The sequence below is a fragment of the Pseudopipra pipra genome, chromosome W, assembly GCF_036250125.1.
Source record: "Pseudopipra pipra isolate bDixPip1 chromosome W, bDixPip1.hap1, whole genome shotgun sequence".
In the NCBI taxonomy this organism is placed as follows: Eukaryota; Metazoa; Chordata; class Aves; order Passeriformes; family Pipridae; genus Pseudopipra; species Pseudopipra pipra.
Window position 1 is genome coordinate 12,632,739 of NC_087580.1, and position 20,205 is coordinate 12,652,943.

Here is a 20,205-nt window from a genome sequence, read left to right on the forward strand (position 1 = left end):
TCCTTTATTTTGTTTAAATACTCTGTGAGCACAATTCACCATTTATACATCTCTGGGTCCAATTCAATGGGTAGACACTAAATTAGAAGGCAGATGCAAAATAATATTTCATTGCACAGAAAATTATTGCAAGAAGAACCCGATGATCGCCACGAAAAACCTGAGCAGGAAGGCTGGGCCATGAAGGAGTCCCATTCTGAATGCTATGCACCAGAAAACAGGCACTTTATTGCTCCTGAAAAGCATCCAGTCATCATTTTCCTCAGGGCATCCTTGAGCTCCTGATTCCTGAGGCTGTAGATGAGGGGGTTCAGTGCTGGAGTCACCACTGAGTACAGAACTGACACCAACAGATCCAGGGCTGGGGAGGAGATGGAGGGGGGCTTCAGGTAGGAAAATGCTGCAGTGCTGAGGAACAGGGAGAGCATGGCCAGGTGAGGGAGGCACATGGAAAAGGCTTTGTGCTGTCCCTGCTGAGAGGGGATCCTCAGCACAGCCCTGAAGATCTGCAGATAGGAGAACACAATGAAAACAAACCAACCAAATAATAAAGAGATTGAAAACAAGAGATGCCCAATTTTCCTGATGTAGGAATGTGAGCAGGAGAGTTTGAGGAACTGTGAGATTTCACAGAAGAACTGGCCCAGGGCATTGCCCTGGCCCAGGGGCAGGGAAAATGTACTGGCTGTGTGCAGCAGAGAACAGAGAAAGCCAGTGGCCCGGGCAGCTGCTGCCATGTGGGCACAAGCTCTGCTGCCCAGGAGGGTCCTGTAGTGCAGGGGTTTGCAGATGGGAACATAGCGGTCGTAGCACATGATGGTGAGGAGGGAAAACTCTGCTGACATGAAAAAGGCAAAGAGAAACAGCTGTGCAGCACATCCCATGTAGGAGATGGTTGTGGTGCCCCAGAGGGAATTGTGCATGGCTTTGGGGACAGTGGTGCAGGTGCAGCCCAGGTCTGTGAGGGAGAGGTGGAGCAGGAAGAAGCCCATGGGGGTGTGCAGGTGGTGGTCGCAGCTATAGCACTGAGGATGAGGCCGTTGGCCAGGAGGGCAGCCAGGGAGATGGCCAGGAAGAGCCAGAAGTGCAGGAGCTGCAGCTCCCGCCTGTCTGCCAATGCCAGGAGGAGGAACTGGGTGAGGGAGCTGCTCTTGGGCATTTGCTGCTTCCCAGCACAGGGACACTGCTCAGAAACACGAAAGGACAGGGAGAAGTTAAGACAGACTCCTCTAAGCAAAGCCACTTTATTTCTCATAGAAATCCCCAGAACTGAAAGGCTTTTCCTTTCCCTTTCTTGTGGTGGCTGAGGGTGCTGTGAGGAACAGGAGCTCTGCCCATGTGCTGCCAAGGGCTCAGTTTTCCTCTGCTCCAGTGGGGACGTGGAGCTGGTCTGTGACAGCATCAAACCCTCCCACGGGATGTCAGGCATCATCCACCCTGAATAGAAAAGTTCAGTCTCCACTCTCAAGACGTGGAACAGTGTGTGCTTCAGGGGAAAGGCTTAGCATGTCCTTAAAATAATGTTGTCTGTGGTTATTATTTCCTATGGTTGCACCTGATACCCGTTCTTGTTAGGGTACAAATCCTCATTTTTATGATGCAAAATGTAACGAGACTTTAAACAAGAGAGGACAAACAGCACAGCTCTCTGTAGCTCAGTGCAGAGCCAGGAGAGCTGCAGTGTCCCTCCCTCTGTTCCCATCTGCCCTGTGCTTTCCCTCGTGCTGCCTGAACATAACTTCACATGCAAATTAAATTTTAGTAAACCCAAATACCTACAGTCTGAGGAGTGCAGGGCAGCACTGTTTAAAAGGGCAGCTTTGTTAAATGTTCTCTGTTCCAGCCCAGCAGTGCAGCATTGCCCAGGGGAATCTCTGGCTGTGCTGGCTCTGATGGCAACGTCAGAGCAACCCTGAGGAAGCTGGAAAAGTGACCCAGAGCTACATGTAAGGCACAGGTGTGGTGATTTCTGATACTGCCTGGTCTGTTCTCCTCTAAGAGGAACAGATTTGGAGTTTCAGTGCCTCCTCCTGAACTGTGAGATTAATTTTTAGGACCAATTTCCCAACCAGAAAACATATATTTGAAGATGGAAAGAACAGGATCCTTCACTTTCAGGTATCCCATGACTTGCTGTGCTTTCTAAAACTCTCCTGAGAAATGTTCTGTAATGACCTGGAACTCAGAGCAGCCCTCACAACCTGCAGCCTGCTCTAAACAGGTGAAGAGCCCTTCCCTGCCCTCCCAGGAGTTACTCCTTGCCCACAGCCCTTGTGCCTCAGCCCCGGGATCAGCTCCCCGGGCCGGCTGAGAGCTGCCCCTGGCAGGCAGCAGAGTCCCTGCCCAGCACAGCGCCCTGGGCTGCAGGACCCTGCTCTGCCCCACAGCCCTGGGCACCCCTGGCTGCACTCCCGGCTTCACAGCTCTTCCAAAGTGCCCCAAAACAGCCCCTGCTCACCCATCCCATCAGCTGGGGCTGGGCCAGCTTTAGGAGATGCCTCCAGGAGCTGCCCCTGCACTGCCCTGCAGCCACAGACTCACCATGTGCAGCCCTGCCAAGATTCCTCCTGCAGGGAGCTCTCAGCCCTCCTGCCAGTGCTGAGCCCCTTGAAGCTCTGTCTGTGCCCTGCTGGTGTCCCTGAGCTGCCCTGGCAGTGCCCTCAGCCCTGCTGGGCTGTGCAGAGGAGCTGCTCACCAGCAGAGCTGTCTCTTTGAAGCTCTTCTTGCTTGCCAGGAGCTCCCTGTGTGCCAGGAGCCCGGCCCAGCTCAGCAGCACAGCAACAGCCCCAGGCATTTCATGACCCTCGGGGGGTTTGATGTTGTTTACATGAGACTCAGTCCCTGAGAGGAAGTTCAAACAACTTCTCAACAAGTCAAAATGAGTTTGAAATGCTGACGTTTCTTGTAGTGTTAATGGGTCCCACTGAGGGACACGACTGTGAAAACGTGTCCCCAGGTTCCAATTGGAACAGAAAATTCCAGTGATGACAAGTATGGACAAGCAATGGAAAGGTGGCTCTGATGATAAGGAAACCTGGATGTGTTTTATTAGTCCAAAGGACCAAGCCCTGACCCCCAGCCCCTATGAAGGCACATCCTGTCCCTGCCTCATTCCTCAGGGCTCTTCCTGGGGCACTGGATGTGGGATGTGCAGTGCCAAGGGCAGGCCCATGGGGTGGCACCTGCCAGGCTGCTGAGCAGGGACAAGGAGGCCATGAGGCCCCAGGGCTGCAAGGGGCACTCCCCTCCTCCTGGCATCAGCGGCACAGACAGCAGCCCTGGCCAAAGGCCTGCAGAAGGTGGCTCTGGCAAGGCCTTTCAGCTTCTCCCCCTCCCTGTCTCCTCTCCAGCCCAGGCTGTCCTATGGTGTCCATGCCCTGCCCCTTTCCCTGCAGGCTGTCGTCATCCCCCCGGCTGCCCCACCTGGCTGGCACCTTCCTGCACTGACATCTCTGCGTCCTCCCTGGCTCTTCCTGCACACACAAAGCCTTGGGCTCATCCACACTCCTCCTGGGGGATGTGTTGCACCACACCATTGCCCTCAGAGTGAAATTCCTTTCTCTTTGTTTCCATTCTGGACCTCTCCAGCTGAACTTGGCAGTATTTCTTTATTTTTCATGCTGTTTCCTGCTATGACAAAAGGATCCTTCATCTCTGAAACCCCCCTTCAAGCCCTCTCTGGCTACTCCTGCACTGTCCTCAGTCTCCACACCATGGAGCCCACAGCTCCTTAGTCCCTACAGAGTGGTCATGGGCTTGAGGCCTCCAAATCTTTTCTTGGGAGATCCCTGGGTACTCTCCAAGGTGTTTGCAGATGAACACCTGGTGCTCACAGTCTAAGGAAAACACAGGGATATGTTTTACCAAGGCCTGTAGTGGCAGAACACGGAGCAATTGCTTTAAACTGAAAGACTGGAGTATTTTATTTATAATCAGAAGAAATATTTAACATTGAGGGTGGCAAGAACTGGAACAGGTTCCCAGAGAAGTGGATGCCCCATCTCTGTATTTGTCCAAGGTCAGGGAATGTGAGTAATCTCAATTAGTAAAAGATGTCCATGTCCAGGGACTTAGACCAGATGACCTTTTAGCTCCCTTCCAACCCAAATCATTCTGTGGTTCTTTCAGTCCCAAACTCCTTCTCCAAAGAATTGCCATATCTAGGACATGAATTGCCATGTTTTTAGAGAAACCCTTCTAAGCCACGACTAGTCAGGTCTGGTGTTCTTTGAGGGGCAGACTCTGCCCAGAGTTCTGTGTGTGTTGGAAGCACAAAAGAGTGAAGCAAATGCAAAGCTAAACACCCAATGTAGGCTGACTTTGTCCCTAAGTGGGGGCTGAGAATTGGACCCAACATGTGCAGGGACAGATGGAGGGGTTTGTCCCCCTGGCCCTGCCCAGAAGGGACACCTTTCAGGAAGGGTTGTGGCCTTGGCTGTGCTGAGGGTTGCCCCGGGCAATGCAGCTTGGGATTGCAGTGGCACTGTCAGGGCTCTGCAGAGCTCCTGGCAGTTCCTGCATTTGTCCCCAGCAATGCCAGAGACCTGCAGGGGTTGCAGTCAATCACTTGTGCTCTTTGGGCCCCCGACTGGCTCTGCTGAATGTCAGCAGGCCTGGAGTTCCCAGACTGTTCCTGCATCCAGGGTCGGGCCTGCAGTGACGTTTGTGCAGCATTCAATTGGGGCAGTGGCAGGATGGCCATGGATCCATTCCTGCACAAACACAATGGGGCTCCATCCCAGGCAGGGAGAGAATGGGCCCACACATTTTGGAAGGATAAGAACCAGGGAGTTTTGGCCCTCTGGAACCCCATGGAACCGAAGGAACCTGGGACATGGTAGAACCTCATGGAATAAAGGGGACATTGTGACCCTGCAGCACCTCATGGAACCAAAGGGAGTCTGGGATGTGGCAGGGCCTGATGGAAACAAAGGAACCTCCTGGGAACAAAGGGACCCTGGGACACTGCCAAAACTCAGGGAGACAAGGGAACCCCAGGACACTGTGGAATCTCCTGGAATCCAGGGGCCATTGGAATCCACTGGGGCCTCCTGGAACCAATGGGAACATGGGACACTGCGGAACCTCATGGAATCAAAAGGACCCCAGGACTCTGTGGAATGTCAGGGAATCAAGGGGCCAGTGTGACATCCCAGAACCTTTTGGAACCAAAGGGAACCAACGGGACACTGAGGAATCTCATGGAATCAAGGGTCCATTGTGACACTGGGGAAAATGATGGAATCAGTGGGCTGTTGTCACACTGCAGGGCCTTATGGAGCCCAAGAACGGTGGGAAACAGTGCAACTTCATGGAATCAAGGAGCCATTGTTGCACTGCAGAGCCTCAAGGAATAAGGGATCCAATCTTCGCCTCAGATTTTGTCAACAAATTAAATTTAAGGAATTACAGAAGTGGGATTGGAACATTTTTGTCCCACAAGTTTCAATGATTGGCCAAATGAGAATATTTATATAAAATGAATCATTTATTCTTACAAATGATCAGACAAAAGATCTTAATCAGAGTTATTTACTACACAGTATGAAGGTTAAAACTACTATAGTACAGTATAAGATAGGATAGTGCACTATATTGAAGCAATTATTGAAACAATTATATTAAAGTTAGCCAAAATAAATAATTATTATGCAGAGATCTGATGGAACTCACCCAGACCAACGGTCGTGGGGAGATTTCTTTTGCTCAGCCTTGAGGAGTGTCCTTGGAGGGCGTCCCCAGCCAAGGCAGGAATCTCCACACATCTACCCCAAGAAGGGCTGTGTCAGAAGAACCTGCCTGGATGAAAGGGGGCTGGACTTCTCTAGTAGGAAGGGATTGACTGCTCCTCACAAATGGACAGGCCAGTTACCAGCTTCTCTGTCCCATCCAACTTCCAAAAGCAGGATGTGTGTTTGGAGTTGAGTGAACCAGGCTGGTTTGAGCATCATCCAACACCAAAACCATTCCCATGGTGCCACCGGTAACTCTCAGCTCTCACAGACAGCTTGCAGGAGAGCTGGCACTGTTGGCATTGTCTGAGGGGATTTTAGGCCTTATCAGGGCAGGCCCTCCTGCCACCCGGGCAGAGAGGTTGGCTGTGAAAGTCCATCCTGGAGATGCACAGGGAGCCAAGAGCTGGGCTCATGAGTGACATCCAACAATGGACAGGGGGATGGGACTGACCAGATGAAAGTGTCTCAGGCAGAACTGGACTGGCAACACAAGGGGGAATTATTTCTGGCTCGCTGGGCCCAGGACACCTCAGGTCCTCAGGGAAGAGGTGCAACATCCAGCTGGGCTTGTGATCCAGGGCTGCATTTAACCATGGACACCAACTGCCAGGTTCTCCAGAACTGGGAAACGTGTGCTGCCATCAAACAGGCCAAGAGGGTAAAGCCCCTGTGGGGTGGGGGATGATGGCTGAGATAGAGATGTGGGCAGGCCTGGCAGATTGATCCCAGCACACTCCCCAAACCCACCCAGGTAAGCTCTACGTGCTGACAATGATGGACACAAGCCCTGGAGGGCAGGAGACACCCCCTGTGCCTCCCACCACTGCCCAGAGCACCATCCTGGGCCTGGAAAAGCAAGTCCTGTGGAGACACGGCCCTCCAGAAACACTGGAGTTGGACAGCAGGACTCTTTTCAAAAACAACCTTGTGCACACCTGGACCAGAGAGCTCAGCATGGAGTGGATGGATCATATTCCCTGTCCTGCACCAGCCTCTGGGAAAGTGGAATGGCAGAGTGGACTGTTCCAAACCACCTGGAAAGCAATGGGCAGTGGGACCTTCAAACCTTGGGATCTGCATTTAGCAAAAGCCACCTAGTTAGTTAATCCTGTAAGCTCAAGAGAGAAAACTCCAGGCCAATTCAGTGTGTAAGATCAGCTCAAAAGAGCAGGTCCTTTAATCAGGCCCACAGGCCCAGGGGAACACACACGACGCGCCCTCCCAGGCAATGGTTCTGCAGTTTTAGAAGATGGTCCATCCAATGCCAGAACTCTCCACCCCCCAGTTCTGCCCAGTTCTACCCCCGACACACCCCTTGGGAATTGGGTTTGGGGGCTTTGGGACCCCTTCTTCCTCATCTTTCTCTTCTTCACAGCACGTACAGTCCTTGGAGCACCTCCAAAGTTCTGGGCTTGAAGGTTGCTTTGTGTCTTGTGGGATCTTGTTGTCCAGGCCTAGGGTGTGATGGTGTTCAATAGAGGTGTTTTTCTACAATTCTACCTTGAAAAGAAGTCTAAACACGCTAAATGAATTTAGAAAGTTTGATATCAAATGGGGTAATAAGATTGGGTCTGTGTAAACTACTGTGCTAAAGGGTGGCATATAATACAGCTGCAGGACTTTTGCATTAGACCTCTGAGGGCCCATCAAAGCCCATCCCCCCTCGACCAATCTTGAAAGGCAGGAAAAACCCTTTTCCCAGGCCCCTCACGGGAACTCTGCGCAGGCCCAGGAGATGTTGGGGGTTCGTGGCACGGCCCAGAACACTGTCCATGGATATAATAACTCATAACTTCTTGGAGTGTGGGGGCTTCCCTCCCCCACCCCAATGGATCAAGGCCACCACTTCAACTGACAGCCATTGGAGCTGCAACTGCCAAGTTCCATCTCTGGACCCCGTGGGCAGTGACTATAGACAGCTTTCCACTCTCAGCTTTGCTTTCTTATACTCTCCCTTACCCTTATCCTGTCTTTCTTTCTCTCCCTTATGCATTTTCCCTAAAGGTTCTCTTTATGCCATGTTGCTGTAGATGAGAGATAGAGATGATAACACCCAAAATGGCAACATACCTGTTTACCTTTGAAACAACATTGTTCTAAAATAAACCCTACATATATATGTTTTCAAACACCGATTATTCAGTGTCATTTCACTCTAATCCACCCCAAGGGATTTATTAATAAGAACCTGGTTACCCCCCCTTTTCTGGGATGCGTAGTAACAGACCCCTTGTAGCAGGATGTTCTACCTGGAAAAGAATCTGATGGGAGAATGCAAGCACTGCCAGCTCTCTGTGGGGAGTTACTGCTGGTGCCAAGGGGTTGGTTTAGTGTTGAACTGGGCCAAACTCAGCCTGGTTCCCCAACTATCCAACACACATCCTGCTTTTGGAAGCAGAGTTTGACAGGTCAGCTGCTCACTGGCCTGGGAATATGTGACTGCTGATCCATCACTGGAGAAGCATAAAAGCCCAGGGCCAACTTTGACAGAGCAGATTCTTCCACAGACTTTGTTGAAGTGTGTGCAGCTTCTGCCGTGAAGCAGGGACAGCTCTTGATGGTCACTGCCCAGGGGGCAAAAGAAAGAGAGAGCTCTACCTTGATTTATTTCTATCAGACCCCGCCGGGCCCTCCCCGCTTCCTGCCGGGATCGGACACCGCCGGCGGCCCCGGCCCTGCCGGGCTCCATCAGCCTGAGGAATTGCTGCGAAGGAGGGGTCGGGGCTTCCTCTTGGCCTTCGTCTCCCTGGCGCTGGGGCTCGGCTTCTACCTGTGCCAGAAGGTGAGGGGGGTCCCAGGGGGTCGTGTGTCCCCCCCAGAGCGTCTGTGCCCCCCCAGGGACCCCCCACCCCGGTGTCACCCCCTTTTCTCTCCCCACAGAGCTCCTGAGCCGGCGGTGGCCGCAGCCCCTCCCCAGGGCCTCAGGCCCTGCCTGGACCCCCTCCTCATCCCCGTGAGGTTTTTGGGGGGTCGTGTGTCCCCCCTGTCCCTGCTGTCACTCTGCCTCCACCTGGTTGCTCCCAGTGATCCCAGGAAAGCTTCCCAGTTTTCTCCAGTGACAGATCTGGGAGGCAGTGGGGGAGGGGTTTGAAGGAATCCCAAGGATTGGAGCTGAGTTTGGGGGGAGCAGAACCGGCCCCGGGATGGATCGGGAATGGGGACCCCCCTGTGTTCCCCCAATGTCATCTCGCTCTGGGGGGGCTTTGGGAGGGCACCTGCCCCTCAATAAAGCACCCAGCTCACCCCAAAACGTGCTGGGAACCCCCCTACACTTCCCCAAAGCCCTTCAAGGACCCCCAAACACACTCAAAGCCCACCCAGGACCCCCCCAACCCCTTTTCTGGGGGACTTCTCTGGGCACTGGTGGTGCTGGGAGCCCCCCTGGCTGCAGGCGAGGAGTGGGGGGTGGGAGGGGGGGTGGTTGGTGGGAAAAGGGGGTCAGAGGGGATAAAGGGGTGGTGGGACCCCAAACTGAGTGGGAGGGGAGTGGGACCCCCCAAAAGTGGAGGGGGAGAGGCACTGAAGTTTGGGGGGTGATGAGAAATGGGTGGGAGAGGTCAGAAGAGTGGAGAAAAGGGGAGGGTGGGACCCCCAAACTGATCATGAGGGGGCTGGGGAGTGGGGGGATGATGTGGGAGGGGTGGGAAGGGGGGCAAAAAGTGGGGGTTGGGACCCCAAAAGTGATCCTGGTTGGGCTGGGGATTGAGGGGACCACGGAAAAGCAGGAGGAAGAGGGAGAAGGGTGGAAAAGGAGGGGTGATCTGGTGGGTCCGGCAGTCCCATGGGGGTCTTTGGAAACCAGGTTTTGGGAAAGGGAGTGGTTCCCCTGAGCTCCCAACTTCCTGTGGGGTGCTGGAGGCTGCTGGATCCAATCTCAGCCTTGAATCTTGTCAACATTTTATATTTAGAGGAATTACAGAGGTGTGACTGAACCACTTTTGTCCCCCAGGTTTTAATGATGGCAAATCAGATCTATTGATAGAAATGAAATTATTTAGGGTTATGATGCCATGGAATGTTGATGCTAAAAAATAACTCCAGGGACACCTCCAGGGACAGGGACTCCACTCCCTCCCTGCCCAGCCCATTCCAAGGCCTGATTACTCTCTTGGGAAAAAATTCCTTCTTAATATCCAGCCTAAACCTCCCCTGGCACAGCTCCAGACCCAGCCCTCTTGTCCTACTGCTGCTTCCTGGCAGAACAGCCCCAACCCCACCTGGCTACACCCTCCTGGCAGGGACTTGCAGAGAGTCAGGAGGTCTCCCCTGAGCCTCCTCTTCTCCAGCCTCAACACCCCCAGCTCCCTCAGCCTCTCCTCACACCACTTGTGCTCCACTCCCTTCCCCAGCCTCGCTGCTCTTCTCTGCACCTGCTCCAGCCCCTCCAGGGCCTTCCTCAGCTCAGGGGCCCAGAGCTGGACACAGCACTCCAGGGGTGGCCTCACCAGCGCTCACTCCAGCCCAACAATCCCTTCCCTGCTCCTGCTGCCACACTCTTCCTCAGCCAGGCCACCATCCATTGGCCCTCTTGGCCACCTGGCCACACTCTGCCTCCTCTTCAGCTTCCTGTCCATCCCCACTCCCAGCTCCCTTTCTGCCTGCCTGCTCTCCAGCCACTCTGGCCCCAGCCCGGGGGGCTGACGGGGCTTCTTGTGGCCAAAGGGCAGGACCCGGCCCTTGGCCTGCTTGACCCTCATCCCCTTGCAATCAGCCCATGGATCCAGCTTGGCCAGGTCCCTCTGCAGAGCCCTCCTGCCTTCCAGCACATCAACACACCCCCAGCTTGGTGTCAGCTGCACATTTGCTGATGGAATGCCTGGTTCTGCAGCAGCTGCAGATGCTCAAGGGGCAGCAGGACCAAGTCAGGGGCCTGGGGGGGCCTGGGGGGCTTTGGGGTGCGGGAGGGTCCTGGGGGAGCTGGGGAGGGGCTTTGGAGATTGGGGGTTTAGACCTGAACAGACCAGGACAGACCAGTAGCTCCTCACTGCTCCCCAGATCTCTCCTGGAGCTGGGTCATGTTGTCATGGGACACCTAAGCCCCCCCCAGTGCCCTCCCAGTACAGCCCAGTGCCCCCAGTACAGCCCACTGTGTTCCTGTCCAAGGGTGCCGGGCGATCCCTCTTGGGGGGGTTGGAAGGGATTTGAGGGGGGAGCTGGGGGAGATTTGGGGGGATCTGCAGGGGTGGGATGGGGATTTAAGGGGGTTTAGGGGGGCTTTGGGTGCATTTAGGGAAGTTAAAAGAGGTCTTGAGGGCATTGGGGGGTCAAAGGGATCTGTGTGGGGAGGGGATTAAAGGGAAAATGGGGGTTAGGGGACATTTGGGGGTGTTAATGGGGCCTGGGGGGGAGAGGAGGGGCTGCACCACGAGCAGCTGAATCCTGAAACCCCCCTGGTGTCCCCAAGACCCTCTTGGTGTCCCTAATTCCCCCTTTGACACTCCAAGACAACCCTGGTGTCTCCAGTGTCCCCAGGGCCTCCTCATTGCCATTATTCCCTCCTTGACACCCCCAATTCCACTGGCCCCAAGCTCCTCCTCACTGGCCCCAAACCCCATCCCTGATGTCCCCAACCCTCCATCTCACCCCAGGAGCCCCCCCAGACCCTCTGACCCCAGAAACGTCCTCCCCTCCACGCTCACAGAAAGGCCAAGGGCATCTGGGGACACCTTGGGGACAGTTGGGGGGCTTTGCAGGGCACTGGGTGATTACTGGGGGATACTGGGACACACTGGGGGGAACCAGGGTGTGGGAGGCGTGTCCAGGGCACAGGGTACGTGCCGGGGCAGAGAAGCCCAAGGGAGCATGCACCAACACAGGTAACCTCATTGGTTAAAGGAGTCACAGGGTGTTAAAGGATAAAACCGCGCCGAATTTGAAATAAACTCTCTTTGTTCACCATCACACGAGGAGGTGTTTTTCCTTATTATATAAGGACATTTGAGTCTTCTACACATGGCGCACCCGAACTTGGGACTCTTTTAACTTATATTAAGTCAGTTTAGATTATCCTGAAGCAGGAAACTCGTGGTAGATTCCGGTTATCGAGTCTATTATTTTGACTCGGGAATCTTTCACCACAAAAAACCAAGACGTCTATAACCCGTTGTCTCAGTGACGTCTGAGAAACGGAAAGTTAGTTTAGGAGCTCCCAAATATTAGGAAAAGTGCACAGGAACGAGAGGAAGAAAGAAGAAAGAAAAAGCCGACAGATCGAAGCGGCCAGAGAGGGCGGCCCTGATTCCGACCCCAAACCTCGCAGACGCCAGAAGAAAAAAAAAGCCGGCAGGCGAACAGCCCAGTCGGAACTGAAACTGCTACACAAAGGAACTCCCAGCCATGTGCTCCGGCACCTGCCTGGAGCTAAGGGAACATAAGATGCTTCGTTTCCATAGAAACCTCACAGAGACATTGAAACATTAACTTTACTGCTAAAATCTTACCATATTCTGAACCAAGACACACACACAATTACCAAACTTGCAACGCAGGAACAGAAACTCACGGGACATAGAGGGGGGAGGGAGAGGAGCCGTTCGTGATTTAAGTACTGGGTCAGGAACCGGGAGCCCAAAGGATGCAGGTCGGCGGGAAGGGACGGGGCTTGTGACGCGAGATCCCAGCCCATGGCACCACCGCGGGGGGCCCCGTAATGGTGATGGGGGGGTTAACCCAGTTTATTTGCCACCCCATAGCGCGAATGATCGCCGACCACGTGCCCAGGCATGGGTGCCACCATCTTCCCCACCACACGGACCAGACACCGATCCTTCTCTCTGGCCCCGGCGCAGCCCCGCCCCACCCACAGACACCAAGGGGAAAGCAACCCCACCCCCTGCCCACCGCCCACCACCACCCCCCCAGGGAACTGGGTTCGCTGGAGCCACAGAGGGGGAGGAGTGGGGGGATGGGGAGAAGGAACCAGGGATGGTTCCACCGGGAGGGAACGTAGAGGCGAATGGGGGGAAGTCAGTTAACACCTGGGAACAATGTCTGGGCAAGGCACTTCAAGTGGGAAGCTTGAATAATATTCAGCCGTGCCCAAACAAATTCAGCCAAAGCCAGTCCCCTCAGCGTCAACCCCTGTATGGGGCTACAGAGAAACTGAGGCATTTGGTAAGAGAATCTGGTATGTCCTTAACCAATACTCTCAAGTATTTGGAGGCATTGAGTTCCATCTATTTTTTCACCACATATGACTGGAAAGAACTAATGAAAATAGTTCTTAGTGACACCCAATATACAGTCTGGTTAGCTGACTTTCAGAAAAATTGCTCTGCTTATATTAAATACCCACAGGCAGGCGTCACAGCACACCAGTTAAGTGGGGATGCAAATTATAATTCATTAGATACACAATCTAAATACCATAGAGAAATATGCGACGTAGTAGTCAGGCAAGCCCTAATAGCTATGAAAAACACTCTCACTACAAACCAAGATAATTACCTGTTCCCCATTAAAGTGTTACAAGGTTGTACTGAGCCAAATTTGAGATGTTTAGACCAGCTGCAGTCTGCTTTAAACAAGCAAGTTGAATACAATGAAGCCAGAGAGATGCTGTATAAGCAGTTGGCTCTTGAAGAGGGGAATACAAGCTGTGAAAGAGCCTTGCAGACCCCTCCTGCAGGGGAAAATTGCAACATTCCTGAACTGGTTCAACCCTACCAAAGAGTTAGCTCTGAGAAGCACCAACCTGCCTTTTTAGCTGCAGCCTTAGATGCCCAGCTAAGAGTACAAAAAGAAGTCAGACACACAGGTAGTTGTGTTAGATGTGGAGACACTGATCACTCTCAGAAAGATTGCCCCTGGAGACCTCTAATAGCAACATTTCATAAGCACCCTAACAGCAGGGAATGGACTGAGTTGTACCAAGGGTGCCATAAGCAAGGCAAGAGATAGGTCGCAAGCACTGCACTGCTTGTGGGGGTACTGCTTGCTGTACTCCTTTGTAGCACCACTTTTCATGTGCAAGAGAGGAAACAACTTAAGGCAAGCCACAATATGCCAATAACCAGCCCCCAAAATACCCATGTACTCTGCACCCCCAAGAAAGGGGACAGGTGGAAAACACTGCAAATGTTAAGAGCAGAACACGCAGTCAAAAAACATGCGGAAGCCTTGCAGCTTGGACTGCCCCTACCTATAAAGCTTCCAGCAAATTGGGCACTAGTGGTAACTGGTTCAAAGAACTATTCCTTTACCACCCTTATACACCATGGGGATGCCCAGAGACTTTTCTCTCTCGTCATGGCCACGAACAATGCACAGCCTATGCAAAATCACTGCTGGGCTGTCCCTCCTCAGGAGATGCAAAGTAACCTGACAAGGTATCAAACAGCCATGATACATCATTATGCAGAGGACACATTGATAACCACGGCCACAAGAAATGAACTGCCATTCATTGTTACTGCTCTAACCAAAATTGTCCAAGATGCAGATCTTCAGATTGTTTCAGGAAGGATCCAGCAACCACAACTCTGGGCTTGCCCTGGACAGGAATCCACGCAGCAAAAAAGTTCTCCACAGCTGCTACAGCTCGAGGTAAAAAACACTTTATATTTACACGAGTTGCAGAAGCCTCAGGGAGCTGTCAATTGCTTAAAACCTGTTTTAACCATAACCACAAGGGGCCTACACCCTCTCTTTGTATTGCTAAAGGGGAACTCCAACCTAAAGTCTGACAAATCTCTAGCTGCAGAGGCAAACCAAGTGTTAGAAAATTGTACCAAGGTGATACAAGCAGACAAAACAGGAGAAATCCTGAAAGGCAAATCTACCTAGTCCTAATTCCCAGCAGGTACCGACTTTGCAGTATTGTTCAGTGGGATCAAACTGAGAGAAGCCCACTGTTAGTTCTAGAATGGCTCTTCCTGCCACACACACACCACCTAAAAAATGTGTAATCTGTTAATGAGATGTTTGCAAAGCTTGTCATTAAAGGCAGAGCACGACTGCGGGAATTGGACGGAAGAGATCCTGCCTTTTGTCAACAGTCCAGCTTCAAAGGACAATTTGGATAGGATGACAGCTGAGGACGCAGGATCCCAAGCTGCCTTGGCAAGTTTGGGTGGTAATATTTCAATCCATCTCCTTAAGCACAGATTGTGGGCAGAAAACGGTAATTTACCTTTAAAAGCCACACCAGATGCAAACCTGAAACAGTAAAAGGTCTCAGAGCCTTCACAGATGCATCCAGGAAAAACACAAAATACTGCAATGTCTTGAATAAATCCTGCCACAGAACAGTGGGAATGAGAACTACAGACCGTGAACCAAGGCTCTGTGCAGGTTCTGGAACTGACTGCCATTCATGTTGCCTTGGGAAAAATTTCTGAACAACCCTTAATGTTGTAACTATGTTTATTATACTATAAGGTTCATACCCCGTCTTGAAACCTAGTTTCTTTGAGATATTGTTAACCCTCACCTGTTGTTTGAAATGCGTTCTGTTTGGTTCCTGTGATTCACAGAAGGTATGATTTCTAAACAATACACACAAATCACATGCTGACAGGTCAGAGCCAATAACTGACAGAAACTGAGAAGCTGTTAAAGCAGCAATGTTTAACACCATACCCAGAGTTCTAGAGCAAACAAAATTGTCTCATTCGTTTTTCCATCAGAATGCACGTTCTCTAAAGAGACAATTCAAAACAACGATTAATAAAGCTCAGACATTATCAGGGCATGCCCACACTGTCAAGAAATCACACCCGTGCCATCTCAGGAAAGCATTAACCCTAGAGAGTTAATGGCAAATGAATTCTAGCAAACAAATATATACATCTCTGAATTGGACATATTGAAATATGTACATGCACATAGATACATATCCACAAAACATAACTGCCACAGCATCCACTGGACAAAATGCAAGAGTGTAAAACACAATGATTTAGTTGCTTAGCAACCTTGGTACTCTAAAATGGATTAACAATAATAATAATACAGCTTTACTTCCTATCAAATAGGAAAATTCTCACGTCACAAGCATTCCACACTAACCCATAAGACAAACAATTATTAAAAAGGCACATCACACATTGAAACACATACTAGATTAAAACAAAAGGGGGGAGAATCTGTGTAGCCAGCAAGAACATCTGTAAAAAGCTATGTATGTTATCAATTTTTGAATTATGACAGTGCTGAAAGAAGCAGGTCTGAAAAGCAGCACAAACCTCAGGCGTTTGTCTCTCCCAAGCCACCTGTCATGGTAAAGGATTTGATTTCAGGACAGTGGACGAGATCCCTAGATTTTGTGACATAGGGAGGGAGCTATGCCTGTGTAGTTATAAGAAAAGAACTTAAGCAGAATTCTTCCAAGTGTATAAAACCAAATTCGAGTACATGCCCACAGCAGCAGGAACCAGAGTAACGCAGAAGTTTGAAAAGAGTTATGTTTATGTTCCAGGTTTACATTAGGAAATGACCAATGTGGTAAGAAGCAGCCTGTAAAATGTGCGTGTATGTTTATGTGTGAGTGAAGGTGGCCACCGATGACTGAAAATGAATGAGAGGAGTGAATGAATGAAAAGAGTTGTTTGACTAGTCAAATATTAAAACACAAAACACCTCACAAAATAACATTACCTCAGCCACAAGGTCACTTTTAAGAAAATTTAGTTTTGCTAAGATTATCCTGTTTTTTAAATAAAGTTTAATTCCCTAGTTATAAAACCCTCAGATTAATAAAAGTTATAAGTTCATACACGGTTAGGTTAAGGCCCTAGGTTAATAAAGTTATTTCTCCAAGTTGCACTACCCTATAGGAATATAAGAAGGTTTTAAAAAGGTTTACAATAGAAGTATAAGAAGCCGAGCAAGCGATGTGCTGGGTCATTGCGAGCTTCGGCAGTTTATAATGTTCTGATTGTTTGAATTGTTGTTTGCACTGTTGTTTACACTGTTTTTGTGACTTCTTTTAGATAATTAGGAGAGGGGTGGTGTGGGAAGGCGTGTCTAAGGAACAAGGGATGTGCCGAGGCAGAGAAGCCAAGAGAGCATGCCCCGAGATAGGAAACCTAGTTGGTTAAAGAAGGCACATGGTGTTAAGGAATAAAACCGCGCCGAGTTTGAAATAAAGCCTCTTTGTTCACCATCACACGAGGAGCATTTATTTCCTTGTTATACAAGGACTGCGTCTGCTACAGTTCTCAAATCACAGCCGGGAAATGAGGAACTCGCAGCACAGGTTGACGATGCCCTTGACGCCGAACTGGTCGGCTGCAGCCAGCAAACTCTCAACGTTGTCCTCCGTGATCGGTACTGTCTCAGTGTAGGCGTAATCGATGATGAGACCCATCATTTCAGCTGAAACACCGGGGATTTCATAGACCATCTTGTCTGTGCTGGTAAACAGAGTCCTGAAAACACAGCACTGCTGCATTAAATCCTGTCCTTGGGTCCCCTGTGTTTCCCGAACTCCCAGGGCAACAGTTTAGGCACTGACAGGAGCCCTGCTGGGAGGTCCCATAGTTTATTAATTAATGTTTTACTTGCTGGTTGTTTGAAAAAGGAGATACAGCCTCTGGCTGGGGACAGGGAGCACCAGGGTGAACGACCCCCATGCTTCCACAGGAATCACAAAATCACAAAATGGCCTGGGTTGGAGGGGACCTTAAGGATTATCCCATTCCAACCCCTGCCATGGGTAGGAACTCCTTCCACTAGACCAGGTTGCTCCATGCCCCATCCAACCTGGTCTTGGACACTTCCAGAGATGGGGCAGTCACAGCTTCTCTGGGCAACCTGTGCCAGGACCTCACCACCCTCACAGGGAGGAATTTTTTCCAACTATCTAATATAAACCTCTGTCAGTGTGACGCCATTACCCCTTGTCCTGTCACTCCAGGCCCTTGTAAATAAATCCTTGTGTTTCCAATACTGACCTGAAGTAGGTACTTTGACAAGAGAGGATGAGCTTGTGAGCCTTGAATTCCACTCCGTTAACTCTTATGATGACATCACAGAATGTGCCTTCAAGGCGGAGCTCGTTGGCAATGCTCCAATTCCTTCCGCTCATCTCCCTCTCTACGTTGGAGGATGACTTCTTTCTGGTGCTATCTCCCACACTGCAGTCAGAGGCAGTGGACCTCACTGACGTGTGCGGAACACTGGTGTTGCCTGGAAACATCCAGCGCTGAACCCACTCGCTGGCTCTGGATTGTGACCCGTGATGACTTCACAACCACAGGGGTGACCCAGGCCCAACATTGCCTGGTTGCCCGGCGCCTTCACTTCCCCCGGCCCAGGTTCTGCTGAACCCCGGGCCTGCACAATGTTAATGGTTGCTGGAGCAAAATCGTCTGTGTGATCCCCCAGCATAAGAATAATGAATAATAATAATAATAAATAATCCTCAGTATTATTTTGCCAGAGTGTAAAAGTCCCGAAAGGTGGGCACTGACTGCTGCTGAAGTGCCTTGTGCCACCTCACCCAGGAGGAAGCTGAGGCACAGCCCAGCTCCTGTCAGTGCTGAAGTCGCACACGCTGCCCCTGATTTGTCATTTGAGGTGTGCCAGGGGAGATTTAGGTTGGCTCATGGGAAAGTTTTTTCCCCAAAAGGGCTGTCCAGCCCTGGCACAGCTGCCCAGGGCAGCAGCGGTGGCGTCCTCATCCCTGTCCAGGTTTAAAAGCCGTGTGGCTCTTGGGGACATGGGTTAGTGGTGGCCTTGGCAGTGCTGGGGGACGGTTCTCTGCAGGCATTTCCCGCACAGGGTTCCGCGACTCCGCGTCCCCGGCGCTGCGGGGCGGTTCAGTGCCGGGCGCCCTTGCCCGCGGCTTCTTTATTGGAATCTTTCCTTTCTGCTTCGCCCTCCCCGCTCGCTGCGGCAGAAACGAAACCGCCGGTCCCGCCCCGCGCTGCTGCGGGCGCCGGGCGGAGGCGCAGCCGGGGCACGGGGGGTCCCCCCGCACCCCCTACCCCGAGCACGCCCCGAGTCCCCCCCGGCCCCGCGGCCGCGTTCCGGTCCCGCCCCCCCGGCCCCGCCCCGCGGCTGCGCGGCCCGGCGGGAGCGGAGCGGGAGCGATGGTGAGCGGGGTCCGCGGGCCGGGAGCCCGGGCTGGGGCAGCGGCGGCCCCGGGGCTGGGCGGGGGAGCGCGGCCAGGAGGGCACTGGAGGCTCCTCGGTCCCACCAGGGCGGCACCGAGCGGGGTCTCTGCTCTGCCCGCAGGTGCCCGAGCTGGAGAAAGCCACGGTCTGGATCCGGCAGCCCGAGCGTGTGCGGGGGATCCTCCGGACCCTCCGGGAGCAGGGGGTGGCCAAGCTGCAGGGAAGCCCTGCTTCAGCACCACTTGCCCTGGCCGTGGAGCTGCCAGGTGGGCACTGGAGCCCTGTCCCTGCTGACAGCAGCCCCAGGGGGGTTGCCCCCTCCATCCCTCCGTGCCGTGGCCCCTTACCCACGCCGATGCTGCCGTAGCCCAGGTGGGGCCCAGGTGACGCCGCTCGTTCACGCACATGCCCTGCAGCCCCCTGTCCATGCCGGTGATCAGCCGCCCCACGCCCACCACGCCGGCCACTGTGGCCCCTCGGTCATGGCTGGGGCGAAGGGACAGGCCCGTCAGAGGTGTAAAAAAGGATGAAGCTCCCAAAGCTGCTGGGGGGGGCAGAGTGGGGGGACAGGGCTGCCCCCTCCCCGAGGTGCAGGTAGCCCACCACAGCCCATGAGCCTCTGTGCTGCAGGCAGAATCCACAGCTCAAAAACACGCATCCTGATGGGCTCAATCCTGCACTGTTGGGGGGCAGCTGCCCCTGCAGCACTGGTCAGGGCTCCAGCTTGACCCTGCACCTCCAGAACCCATCAGCTGCCTCCCCAGGTCTCACCCACAGAGCTGGGCTGAAGGCCAGCAGCTCCCAGGCTTCCTGCTGCTTCCAAACCATTTTGCATATGGCACATTGGAGCTTTGTGCAGCAAGGAGGAAAGACAACGTCCCGGCCTCATTTTTAAACTGCAGATTTGTTTTTATTTTTAGATCTCGAAAAACTCTAAGAAGTAAGTGGAGACATCTCAGGTAAATCGAAGTCCTTAATCCCCTTGTTTCTGTGTCCCCGGTTCTCCCCCTGCTCACGGTGCTGCAAACCAGGGGCTGCCCCAGGCTCGGGTCCCAGCCAGTGTGGGCAGAGCAGGAGGGATGCGGGGCCAAGGGACACTGAGTGGAGCAAAGCCTCTGGGGTAATGAAAGGTTTCTCCACTACCACGTCTCAAAGTGCTTTAAGTGTTTTCCTGCCTGTGCAGCACAAGCAGATACATGTTCCTGAGTGCAGAACGTCCCACTTAGGGCCAAATCCTGCCTGTACCCGGGACAGGCTCCCGCACGGCACTGTAGAGCTGAGGGCATGCCAGGCTCCCCGAGGGGCTGGGGGGAGCTGGGGGACACAACAGGGTGTACAAGTTTCGAGTTGGCTTCCTGCCAAGTCCCCCGAAACTCGACAACAAGGACCCGCCTCCCAGAGAGGGAAAAGAA

At 52.6% G+C, this 20,205-nt stretch overlaps 2 protein-coding genes, 1 long non-coding RNA gene and 1 pseudogene across 4 annotated transcripts in view; 2 read left to right on the forward strand and 2 right to left on the reverse strand.

Annotated features, from left to right (window-relative positions):
• LOC135406163 (uncharacterized) overlaps positions 1–20,205 on the forward strand; it is a 396,593-nt gene that overhangs the window by 260,883 nt on the left and 115,505 nt on the right. The window lies entirely within an intron of this gene.
• LOC135406295 (zinc finger protein 135-like) overlaps positions 1–20,205 on the forward strand; it is a 107,811-nt gene that overhangs the window by 8,648 nt on the left and 78,958 nt on the right. The window lies entirely within an intron of this gene.
• LOC135406296 (olfactory receptor 14J1-like) lies at positions 488–1,236 on the reverse strand (annotated as a pseudogene).
• Positions 16,840–17,777, reverse strand: LOC135406114 (kelch-like protein 10). The gene is made up of 2 exons (XM_064640662.1): positions 17,630–17,777; positions 16,840–17,104 (listed from the first exon to the last, which is right to left on the reverse strand). Exons 1-2 carry the CDS (start codon positions 17,761–17,763, stop codon positions 16,900–16,902), a joined length of 339 nt encoding a protein of 112 aa, XP_064496732.1. The 5' UTR covers positions 17,764–17,777; the 3' UTR covers positions 16,840–16,899.